This window comes from Hyla sarda, chromosome 8 (assembly GCF_029499605.1).
Source record: "Hyla sarda isolate aHylSar1 chromosome 8, aHylSar1.hap1, whole genome shotgun sequence".
In the NCBI taxonomy this organism is placed as follows: Eukaryota; Metazoa; Chordata; class Amphibia; order Anura; family Hylidae; genus Hyla; species Hyla sarda.
In genome coordinates, this window is record NC_079196.1 from 22,132,343 (window position 1) to 22,145,398 (window position 13,056).

Consider the following 13,056-nt stretch of genomic DNA (forward strand, 5'->3'; position numbering starts at 1 on the left):
AAACCGTGGCCTACCACGTTTTTTGGTCCAAGTGAAAAACCGTATTAAACCGTATTTTTTTTTTTTTTTACATGGGAGTCAATGGGAACTGTACAGAACCGTATGTGCGTACGGTTCAGTACGGTTTTCACCATACGGTTTTTGACTTAGCACAGTTTTTTTTCTTGGAATTTCAATCAAACAAGTGAAACTTTATTAAGTTAAAAACGTATACAGTTTTTTCTTAAAAAACGGATGCAACCGGACATCATTTTTCAAACCGTATACGGTTTTCAACCGTATACAGATAAAAATTTGTACACACGTTTTCATACAGTTTTGACAGGTTTTGAGGAATCCGTTTTTTTTTTATAAAAAAAAACTGATACAGGAACTGTATTGCAAAAACTTGGTGTGAACCCAGCCTAAGAGAACATGTGCTACCTAATAAATGGCACACTGTATTTGTAGACAGAATTGGCTAGATAAAGTCCTGTGATTACAGCAGCCTCTGCATCGGTTTAAGCCAGTAGCCTCTGCTTTTGTTACAGGGTTCTGATTTACCAACGGAGGAGGATGTGAGTTCAGCCTTAGTGAAATATTTTCAATGATACATTTTTTTATTTTTTATTCTGTGAGACCACACCCACTTTTGCTTGAATTGTTGGCATTTAAAGGAGAACTGTAGTGCAATTTAAGTTATAGATCGTGGTGTGTGTGGGGGGGTTGTCCTAGCAGTTGGACCCCCGCTATCTATAACTTCTATTGCACTACAGACCTGTACGGGACTGTGGCAGTATGCTGGAAAGGGGGCATTCCGTCCCCGCATGACGTGGTGGCTGACACGCCCCCTCCTTGTAGCCCATAGAGATACATAAAGGGGCGTGTCTGTTGCGGCTTCCTGCTGGGGACGACACAGCGCTTCCTGCAGACTGCCATTGCCCCGTACAGGAGATTGGGTGGGGGGATAAATTATATTGCACTACAGTTCCCCCTTAAAGGTTTACTCCGCTACCCAGCATCCGGAACATTGAGTTCCTACTGATGTGTGCACGCTTCCGTGTTCATGCCCGCCCCCGCGTAATGTCACATTCCGCCCCCTCAATGCAAGTCTATGGGAAGGGGGTGCGACGGCCATCACTCCCCTTTCCATGGACTTTCATTGAGGGGCAGGCCGTGATGTCACGAGGGGGGCGGCCATGCACAGGGAAGCGTGCACACAGTGTTAGGAACTCAATGTTCCGGATGCTGGGGAGCGGAGTAAACCTTTTAATCCATTTTTATGTGCAGTACCTTCCATTTAGTAGTCCAGAATGCAACTCGCAGTAAAGGAGATCTCTGACAAAAAATGTACTTATGTAGCTGATCGCAGGGGTCCGACCACTGGGGCCCCCCGTGATCACTAGGGCGGAACCCAACGCTCAGTGAGGAGCGCTACTGCAGCACGCGCTCCATTCATTCCTATGGGATCATCTCCCATAGAAATTAATGGATCATGTGCTGTCTACCAGTACATGACATGCGCTCCTACTGAGAGGTTGGACCCCGCAATCAGATACTTATCTCTCTCTGAACATGTTCATTCATTCAGCGGAGTCTGGATTTGGAATTTTCTGCACTGAAATCTCCGTAGTGTGCATGGGCCCAAAATATTTTCTTTATATTTCCCATTCCTATTGAATTCACTTGTAGAAAAAAAAAAAAATATCTTAAAGGGAACGTGTCATCAGAAAATAATTATTCAAATAAAGTTTTTTTTGTTCAACATTTATTAAGAATTGTTCATTTTACAATCTATAGTTTAAAATAATAATCTTAAAATCCTGCAGTTCTCATTCTGGCCACTAGGCCTAAAAATAAGCAAAGACTTAATGTTCTGTCTGTGATGATAAGGAGGAGGCTTCTGGAAAGTGATCTGTACAGCATTACAGTGAGAGGTGACACCAGTATATAGATCAGTGTTTCCTAACTAGTGTGCCTCCAGCTGTTGCAAAACTACAACTCACAGAATTCCTGTAGTTTTGCAACAGCTGGAGGCACCCTGGTTGGGAAACACTGATATAGATAATAGAAGCTTAGCCTTCCCTACCCGGTAGAATGACCTGTGCACAGAGCATGCTCACAAGTCTTAACCAGACAAGGAATAGGGTCTGAAGATGTTCATTGTGTCCATGTGGTTGCTGTAAAGCGTATCACTAAATGCTGCAAAAGGGAATCTGTAGGCAGCTTCATCCGCACTACCTGTCTGTACAGGGTAATAGTGAGGGAGATATGCAGGTTACCTTTTTTTTATTCAGTTCTACTGTTCTCTCCCCTACCCCCCCCCCCCCCCCCCCCCCCAAAATAGATAAATCCAATCATGCAAACACAGGTTGTTGTACACAAGGGGTGCTGGTCCCTGTAATCCGGCCCATTCATAAATATTCATTTTCTGCTCTTTAGCACGGTTCTGTTACTTGCTATGATTACGTCATTATGTATGGCCCTGAATCACCATCATGCATGCTCTGCCAGACCCTTTGTGCTGGAGAGCAGAAGATGTATATTTATGAAGGAGCTGGATTACAGGGACCACCCGGATGGGCAGAGCAGTGCACTAAGGGCTGGGAATGCCCAAAAGCGTCATCATGTATGGCCCTGAAGCATGAGCACATGCATTGCTACCCTTCTTGTGCTGGAGAGCAGAAGAGGAACATTTAAGAAGGGGCCAGATTACAGGGACTAGCCAGGCGAGCCGAACGGTGCCTCAAGAAGGGCTGCTACCCCCTTTTTGCTGGAGAGTAGAAGATGAATATTTATGAAGGTGCCAGATAACAGGGATCAACCGGGAAGGCAGAGCAGTGCACCTAGGGCTGGAAACATAAAGTGTCTTCGGGTACAGCCATTGAGCACGCGCGCGCATGCGCTGCTACCCCTTTTCTGCTGGAGGGCAGAAGATGAATATTTATGAAGGGGCCGGATAACGGATCAACCGGGAAAGCAGAGCAGTGCACCTAGGGGCTGGGAATGCCCATAAGTGTCATCATGTATGGCCCTGGGCCACGAGTGCGCATGCGCCGCTAACCCTATTTGTGCTGGAGAGCATAAGACAAATATTTACGAAGGGTCTGAATTACAGGGACCAGCCAGGCAGGCAAAACGGTGGACCAAAATAGGCAATCTATTCCCTATAAGTAGCCGGTCCGTCCTTTCATGCTATTCCAGAATCTCTCCCATGAGCTGCACATCTGAGACGTGTTCCTGTCCACATGAAATAGGACTTTCCCTTTAGAACCCTCCGGCATTAGAGCAGTTCCCGGTATTAGCCGTGTATAAGGGGGATTTTGCCATAGAAGCGATATCTTCCCATTCACACGAAAGGTTCATGTTCAATGCAGAAAATACTCGAATACGTCCATTTAGCAGCATAAAAACAATGGTTTATTGAACCAACCAGATTTAAAACAGTTTTGCGAGTTTTAACTTCTTGCGCGTTTTACTGAACAGGACGGCGAACAAAATGATTCCCAGAACGGCGGCGATGAGGAGAGCGAACTCCACGTACAAGGCCACCATAGCGTCTGACGTGGAGACCTGCAGTCCCAGGAAGGAAACTTTTTCAGGCTCTGGGTCCTCGGAGGGTTTTGTCGGTGAAGGTGACGTTCCTGTATGAGTAGAAATATACACGAATATTATAACCGGATATATATATATGTAATAGAAGACGTAGAGGCGTCACTTCTCACAGCTGAGGGTTTGTTATGATTGTTTCTAGTCTAGACAGTACTCTCTAAACTAGTGGTCTTCAAACTGCGGACCTCCAGATGTTGCAAAACTACAACTCCCAGCATGCCCGGACAGCCGACGGCTGTCCGGGCATGCTGGGAGTTGTAGTTTCGCAACATCTGGAGATCCACAGTTTGGTGACCTAGGCTGGTATCCAGACTGATACATTTTTATCTTCACTGAAACATTGTAGCAAAGTATCAGATAAACAGATGTTTGAGTTCTGCTGATCTTACTGGATACAGTTGTAGCAAACACTCAGCTGTGAGAAGTATTAGGCGTTTTTTGTAAGACGCTTTATCACTTCTGTTACAACTTTGTCAGAAAACAGAGATCTTACAAAAATGATAATTAAAGAAGCACTTATTTTTTACTTATATAGTGCAGCATAATCTATTAAAATAATGGAGAGGTTCTTGTGTATGCCTTGTGCTTACCTGTTTTAGCTGAAGTGGCATGCATGAGTTTTCAGCCATACTAATTGCAATTAATTCACCAAAATGATTTCCTAATTTTGCTACATTTCCCATGAATTCTCTGGATTACTGCACCTGCTCATCTATGTGAACACAGACTCAGGAGAGGTGCATATCTACTAATATACATATCCTAATCTAATCCCATAAAGTAGCAGCAGTATACAGATAGAGCTGGAGGGGAGGGGTATAACTACTATATATCCTGATCCCATAGAGATAGCAGCAGTATATTCAAAGAGCTGGGAGGGAAGGTGTTTAGCCACTATATATTTTGATCTTATAGAGACAGCAGCAGCAGTATACAGATAAAGCTGGAGGAGAGGTGTATGACTACTATATATCCTGATCCTATAAAGATAGCAGCAGTATACAGCTAGAGATGGGGGGAGGTGTATAAATACTATACACCCTGATTCCATAGAGATAGCAGGAGCAGTATACAGATAGAGCTGAAGAGATGGTGTATAACTACTATATATCCTGATCCCATAGAGATAGCAGCAGCAGTATACAGAGAGCTGGAAGGGAAGGTGTATAACTACTATATATATTCTTATTCCATAGAGATAGCAGCAGCAGTATACAAATAGAGCTGAGATGGGAGGTGTATAACTACTATATATACTGATCCCAGAGATACAGCAGCAGTATACAGATAGAGCTGGAGGGGAGGTGTATAACTACTATATATCCTGATCCCATAGAGATAGCAGCAGTATTCAGATAGAGCTGGAGGGTAGGTGTATAACTTCTATGTATCCTGGTCCTATAGTGATAGCAGTAGTATACAGATAGAGCTGGAGGAGAGGTGTATACTAAATATCCTGATCCCTTAGCAGTTGCAGTTATATACAGATAGGGCTGGAGGGGAGGTGTATAACTACTATATATCCTGATTCCATAGAGATAGCAGCAGCAGTATACAGATAGAGTATGAAGGGAGGTGTATAACTACTATTTATCCTGATCCCATAAAGATAGGATCAGAAGTATACAGACAGAGCTGGGAGGGGGAGGTCTGGGAGCTGTCAGGAGGGATCTGATAAGTAATGATGTCATCCTGTAGTTCACAGGAAGTCAGCTGACCCAGGACTCGCCGCTTCTTCTGACACATTAGGCCATATAGCTTTCTGTGGGTCACGTTGGTGATCACATGACCAAGTTAGAATAGTGAAAGACGTAGCTGTGCTGGAATGAAACAAATGGAGGGATCCCTTTTTATATTTTAACTCACTCCAACAAAACATCCAACAATTCTCTTACCTTCAGGGTCCGTCAGGCAGGGGTGAGGGCCATCTTTTGGGTCTGGAAATCCATTGCACTGAATGAGTTGCCTGTAATACTTGGTTGACTCTTTTGGCGTCCGAGTCAGATTGGGATCTGTGTAATTGGTGTAATACAAGCCGAAGCGCTCAGCGTATCCTGTCGCCCACTCAAAGTTATCCATGAGGCACCAAGCTGTGTATCCGCGCAGATCCACCCCATCGTACTTCGCTGCTGTGTAGAAAAAAAAAACATAGACTTTTTTGCTTTTGCTGGAATGTGCCAATTTTGTATTAAAGGGGTTATCCAGGAATAGAAAAACAGCTACTTTGTTTTAAAAAACGCTCCCTGTCTCCAGGTTGTGTGTGGTTCTGCAGCTCAGTTCCTTTCAAGAAAATTAAGCCAAGTTGTAAACCCACACCCAACCTGGGGACAGATGTGGAGCTGTTTTTGAAAGAAATTTGCTGTTTTTCTATTCCTGGATAACCCCTTTTAAATCCATAGTTTCAGTCAAAAATGTATGGTACAGCACCAGGTATGGGAAATGCTGACCTGTTAGTACCTTAATACATTTATATTTATGACAATTTATTCCAATAATAAATTCTGTATCCTTGACCCTGCAGAGCTGCTATATTTCTTTACTGATCACTATGATCTCAATGGAAAATCTGACTGTTTAGGGCGACAGAAAAAAAAAAAGACAATTTTTATTATCAATGCATGAAAACCAAACAACAAACAATGTGGTATCGACATGTTTCGGGCAGTCATGTGCCCGTGACTGCCTGAAATGCGTTCATGCCACCTACCTGTGTTTATTGTCAGGATACAAATTCCCAAACAGCAAACATTAGTTGTTGGAGTTACTCAACAAGTAACTCAGTTCATCATATTTATTGATGAGTAAGGGTTACGGGTACATGACTGCCCAAAACGAGTCCATGCCACCTACCTGTGTTAATTGTCAAGGCATTAAGACCAAACAGCAAACACAGGCATGTGGTATGGACGCGTTTCAGGCAGTCGTACCCTTGCTCATCAATGAATATGATAAGTAACTCAAGTAACTGAGTTACTTGATGAGCAAAGACGCATGACTGCTTGAAATGCGTCTATGCTACCTAAATGTGTTTATTGTCAAGGCATTAAAAACAAACAGCAAACATGGGTAGATGGCATGGATGCGTTTCTGGCAGTCATGTGCCCTTACTTATTAAGTAACTCAGTTACTCATCATATTCATTGATTAGTAAGGGTACATGGCTGTCGCAAAATTAGTCCATGTCACCTAACTGTGTTTATTGTCAAGGCATTATAACCAAACGGCAAACGCAGGTATGTGGCATGTATACATTTTGTGCAGTCATGTGCCCTTACTCATCATTGAATTTAATGAGTATCTCAAGTAACTGAATTACTTAGTGAGTAAGGGCACAAAACCGCCTGAAACATGTCCAAGCCACCTACCTGTGCCTGTCAAGACATGAAAACCAAAATAGCAAACACAGGTGGGTGGCATGGATACGTTTTGTGCAGTCATGTGCCCCTACTGATCCATTAATATGATGTGTAACTAACGAAATTGAGTTATTTGATGAGTAAGAGCGCATGACTGCCCAAAACATGTCCATGCCACCTATCTGTGTTTATTGTCAAGGCTTAAATACCCAAACAGCAAACACAGGTAGGTGGCATGGACGCGTTTCGGCTGTCATATGCCCTTACTCATCAAGTAACTCATTGATGATTAAGGAGAATATATGACTACCTGAAACGTGCCCATGCCACCTACTTGTTTGCTTTTTTTTCCCCTTGACAATAAAGATTAGAAAACTTTATACTGAAGTTGCACCGGACAGTCCGATTGTAAAAAAAAAAAAAAAATAATAATTAAATAATGTGATATAATCCCAATGTGTGACTATAGATATAGAGGTGCCCAGTGCCACCGCCTTTCTCTTACCCTTTAGCGCCTCATTGACATAGTGTTTGTAGTAATGTTCCCTCCACTTGTCATTCAGATTCGTCCCCCGCTCCGAAATCCCATTCTCCGTCACATATATGGGAGGGTTATTAAACTCTTCCTTTATCCAGTTCAGTATCCTCCGGAAGCCAAAAGGAGTCACCTTTAACCAAATGGAGCCGGATCCGAGCCAGCTGCGGTCAGCCATCGACGCCACACCCCTGCAACAAGTCAAAGGATCGGTCAGTTTTTGACATGTCAGGTTATTACAGGTCCATGCATCATTATGGAGACATGTTACACCTGTGTTTCTCAACCAGGGTGCCTCCAGCTGTTGCAAAACCACAACTCCCAGCATGCCCGGGCATTTTTTGCAGTGTTATAGCCCCCCTGGTGGCTATTTCACTGCACATAGCGATCCCATAAATAGATCATTGCCGTGCATTGACACGGCAACGATCAGTGTAATCGGCGGTCAATTGCTCAAGCCTGGATTTCAGGCACGATTTCACCATGATTGTCCCGATCAGCCCGACTGAGTTGCCGGGAAGCTTTTACTTTCATTTTAGACGCGGCAATCAACTTTGAACACTGCGTCTAAAGGGTTAATAGCGCGCGGCACAATGATCGGTGCCGCACACTATTAGCCCAGGGTCCCGGCTGTCATTAGCCGCTGGGACCAACCCGATATGATGCGGGGTCATAGCGTTTTATACCGGGACCGGGCGCAGGGCGTTCAGGTATGCCATGCGTCCTTATGAGGTTAAAAGAGGAGAGACATAATGAGAAAAAAAAAATTCATAAGATCACATTGTCTGATTTTTAAGGAATTTATTTGCAAACTATGGTGGAAAATAAGTATTTGGTCAATAACAAAAGTTCATCTCAATACTTTGTTATTTCCCCTTTGTTGGCAATGACAGAGGTCAAACATTTTCTGTAAGTCTTCACAAGGTTTTCACACACTGATGCTGGTATTTTGGCCCATTCCTCCATGCAGATCTCCTCTAGAGCAGTGATGTTTTGGGGCTGTCGCTGGGCAACTCGGATTTTCATCTCCCTCCAAAGGTTTTCTATGGAGTTGAGATCTGGAGACTGGCTAGGCCACTCCAGGACCTTGAAATGCTTCTTACAAAGCCACTCCTTCGTTGCCCGGGCGGTGTGTTTGGGATCTTTGTCATGCTGAAAGACCCAGCCACGTTTCATCTTCAATGCCTTTGCTGTTGGAAGGAGGTTTTCACTCAAAATCTCACGATACATGGCCCCATTTATTCTTTCCTTTACACAGATCAGTCGTGCTGATCCCTTTGCTAAAAACAGCCCCGAAGGATGATGTTTCCACCCCCATGCTTCACAGTAGATATGGTGTTCTTTGGATGCAACTCAGCATTCTTTCTCCTCCAAAAACGACGAGTTGAGTTTTTACCAAAAAGTTCTACTTTAGTTTCATCTGACCATATGACATTCTCCCAATCCTCTTCTGGATCATTCAAATGCTCTCTAGCAAACTTCAGACGGGCCCGGACATGTACTGGCTTAAGCAGGGGGACATGTCTGGCACTGCATGATTTGAGTCCCTGGCTGCGTAGTGTGTTACTGATGGTAGCCTTTGTATCTTTGGTCCCAACTCTCTGCAGATCATTCACTATATCCCCCCGTGTGGTTCTGGAATTTTTGCTCACCTTTCTTGCCATCATTTTGACACCACGGGGTGAGATCTTGCATGAAGTCCCAGATCGAGGGAGATTATCAGTGATCTTGTATGTCTTCCATTTTCTAATACAGTGGTCCCTCAACATACGATGGTAATTCATTCCAAACGACCCATCGTTTGTCGAATCCATCGTAATTTGAGGGATTCGTGCAATGTAAAAAGTGTATTTAATACTCACCTGTCCCCGCCACTCCGGACCGCGTCCTCACCGCTCCCGATGCTGTCCCGCTGCTCCGGCGTCTTCTTTGGGATCCTCCAGCTTCTTCTGCATCTTCTCTGGTGTCCGGGCCTCGCTTTCTGGTGACGTTATTACGTTGGTGCGCCGGGACGGCGTGCGCAGCGACGTAATAACGACTCCGGAAAGCGAGGCCTGGACCCCGGAGAAGATGCAGAAGGATCACGAAGTGGACCTGGAGCAGCGGGGATAGGTATGTGAACCTGTCCAGGATGCTTAAACTGCTATCCAACAGCAGCTTAAGCATTTTGCACTGTCGGATAGCAGTTAATGCGATGGCCCCGACATATAAAAGCATCGTATGTCGATGCTGACATCAACATGCAATGGCCTCTCAGAGGGCATCGTATGTCGATTTGATCATATGTCGGGGCCATCGCATGTCGGGGGGGGGGGGTTACTGTAATTGCTCCCCAGTTGATTTCTTCACACCAAGCTGTTTGCCTATTGCAGATTCAGTCTCCCCAGCCTGGTGCAGGTCTACAATTTTGTTTCTGGTGTCTTTCGACAGCTCTTTGGTCTTGGCCATAGTGGAGTTTGGAGTGTGACGGTTTGAGGCTGTGGACAGGTGTCTTTTATACTGATAACAAGTTCACACAGGAGCCATTAATACAGGTAACGAGTGGAGGACAGAGGAGACTCTTAAAGAAGTAGTTACAGGTCTGTGAGAGACAGAAATCTTGCTTGTTTGTAGGTGACCATAATAATTTGCAAATAAATTCTTTAAAAATCAGATAATGTGATTTTATGGATTTTGTTTCTCATTATGTCTCTCATAGTTGAGGTTATAACCTATGATGAAAATTACAGGACCTCTCATCTTTTTTAATGGGAGAACTTGCACAATTGGTGGCTGACTAAATATTTTTTGGCCCCACTGTATATATAGATATATATTTATTTATTAATTTATAGATCAGTCCTCTGTCCCATCATATGGGATCTCAAATGAAGGGACAGTGTTTGTGGCGTTTTTTTTTTTCTTCAGCCCAAAACCCCCCAGCCAAACAAGAGCAGTGCCCAAATCCTGTTGAGATGGTTGTAGTAGGTAAAATAAAGCACCAGGTGGCAGCATAGAGCAACTCTGTTGAATATATAGTGTTTTTGTATGATTTATTTTCCGGATCATTCTAGGTCAGTGTTCTAAAGCCTGTGGCTCTCCAGCCTTCGGCTGTCTGGGCATGATGGGAGTTGTAGCTTTGCAACAGCTGGAGAGGCAAAAATTGGGGAACCTCTATGTTAACCCCTTAAGGACTCAGCGTTTTTCCATTTTCTTTTTTTCCTCATCACCTTCTAAAAATCATAACGCTTTAAATTTTGCACCTAAAAATCCATATTATAGCTTATTTTTTGCACCACCAATTCTACTTTGCAGTGACATTAGTCATTTTACCAAAAAAAAAAAAATCATTGTGCAACAAAATTGAAGAAAAAATTTCATTTTGTAACTTTTGGGGGCTTCCGTTTCTACGCAGTACATTTTTTGGTCAAAATGACACCTTCTCTTTATTCTGTAGGTCCATACGATTAAAATGATCCCCTACTTATATAGGTTGGATTTTGTCGCACTTCTGTAAAAAATCATAACTACATGCAGGAAAATTAATACGTTTAAAATTGTCATCTTCTGACCCCTATAACTTTATTATTTTTCCGCGTACGGGCCGGTATGAGGGCTCATTTTTTGCGCCGTGTTCTGAAGTTTTTATCGGTACCATTTTTGTGTTGATCAGACTTTGCGATCGCTTTTTATTCATTTTTTCTATGATATAAAAAGTGACCAAAAATACGCTATTTTGGACTTTGGAATTTTTTTTTGCGTACGCCATTGACCGTGTAGTTTAATTAATTATAAAACTTTATAGTTCGGACATTTACGCACGCGGCGATACCACATATGTTAATTATTTATTTTTATTTACACAGTGATTCAAACTTTTATTAGGGAAGGGGTTAAATGATCTTTGTTAACTTTTTTTTTCACTTTTTTTTTGCTCCCATAGGGGCCTATAACACTGCACACACTGATCTCCTATGCTGATCCCTGCAGAGCCATAGCTTTGCACGGATCAGTCAGATAGGGGCTTGATTGCTCAAGCCTGTAGTTCAGGCTTGGAACAATCAATCGACGATCGGACGCCGCGGAGTCAGGTAAGGAGACCTCTGCCTGCGTCCCAGCTGATCGGAACATCGCGATTTTATCGCGATGTCCCGATCAGCCCGACTGAGCTGCCAGGAAGCGTTTACTTTCGTTTTCAGACGCGGCGGTCGACTTTGATCGGAGCGTCTGAAGGGTTAACAGCGCACGGTACGACGTTCGGTGCCGCACGCTGTTAGCCCAGGGTCCCGGCTATCGTTAGCACCCGGGACCGACCCGGTGTGATGCAGGGTCACGGCGTGACCCTGTTTTTCACACCGGGCTCAGGGCGTACAGCTACACCCTAAGTCCTTAAGAGGGTTAATATTCATCACTATCATCCCCTAGGTAAATATTGAAGTGTTTCCCTTTAGGATTATCCCCTTTGGGCTCTGCTCACATGTAGCTGTTCTGCTGCATTTTATCTCCTTTAAATTTTTTTGCACAGTGAAAAAGCAGCAAAAATCACGCTATTTTGTAGATTTCGGTAAAAATAACGTCCTTTTTGTCACAATTCCACAATGCCAAAATTGTGGAAAACCTGCAGAAAAACCTGCAACGTCGGACACACGGCCTTCAGTTCCCGTTGACCTTACAGGTTCATTTGACTTGTTCGCTCTTACCTGTCTGCATCATAGGACTGGACAGAATCACGGAAGTTGAGGGGAGAGGCCAAGATGGTGGTGTAATGATTAAAGCCGAAATAGTCGTAGGTGCCTTTAATCCTTTTCTTCTCCTCTTCTGTGAATTCTGGAAGTCTGTATGGGGGTAAAGTCATAGGAGACATCAATACATACAGCTCATTCTTTCCTAAATGTCCCAATAAAGATATATGTGTGTATGGAGATGGTGCTGTAGGGGCTGGTCTGAGGCGATGATGTCACTAAGAAGGTGGGGCTAGAGACAAGATCCAGCCACACCTCCTGAGACAGCAGAGGATGATGTGTTCTCAATAGAGAAAGAGAGAGAGAGAGAAACTTGGGAGCTGCTGAGACAACACCACACTGACTATGAAAGGAATACATAATTTCCTGTCAGGAGAGGAGGAAAAAATGGGGAGCTGCTGAGACAACACCACACTGACTATGAAAGGAATACATAATTTCCTGTCTGGAGAAGGAGGATAAGATGAAGAGCTGCTGAGACTACACACTGACAATGAGAGGACTGCACAACTTCCTGCTGAGGAGGGGGGGGGGGGGGTGGAGCCAGGGAGCTGCTAAAACAACACCACATTGACGATAAGAGGACTACACAACTTCCTGTCAGAAGAGAGGAAGGAGTCAGACGCTGCTGAGACAATATCACACTGACAATAAGAGGACTACACAACTCTGTCAGCAGAGAAAGAGAATCTGGGGAGCTGCCGAGACAATACCACACTAGCAATGAGAGGACTACACAGCTTCTTGTTAGGAGAGAAAGAGGGGACAGGGAGCTGCTGAGACAAACACCACACTGACAGGACTACACCACATCCTGTCAGTAGAGAGGGAGGGGCCATGGAGCTGCTGAGAC

At 44.0% G+C, this 13,056-nt stretch overlaps 1 protein-coding gene across 1 annotated transcript in view; it reads right to left on the reverse strand.

The window, feature by feature from the left end:
- Positions 1-2,367: 2,367 nt before the first annotated feature.
- LOC130285268 (uncharacterized) overlaps positions 2,368-13,056 on the reverse strand; it is a 143,812-nt gene continuing 133,123 nt past the window's right edge. Inside the window, exons 33-36 of the mRNA XM_056536620.1 lie at positions 12,162-12,296; positions 7,453-7,673; positions 5,487-5,720; positions 2,368-3,623 (exon numbers count right to left, since the gene is read on the reverse strand). Of these exons, the coding sequence (XP_056392595.1) occupies positions 3,418-3,623; positions 5,487-5,720; positions 7,453-7,673; positions 12,162-12,296 (796 nt within the window). The 3' untranslated portion in view covers positions 2,368-3,417. The remainder of the gene's footprint in view (positions 3,624-5,486; positions 5,721-7,452; positions 7,674-12,161; positions 12,297-13,056) is intronic.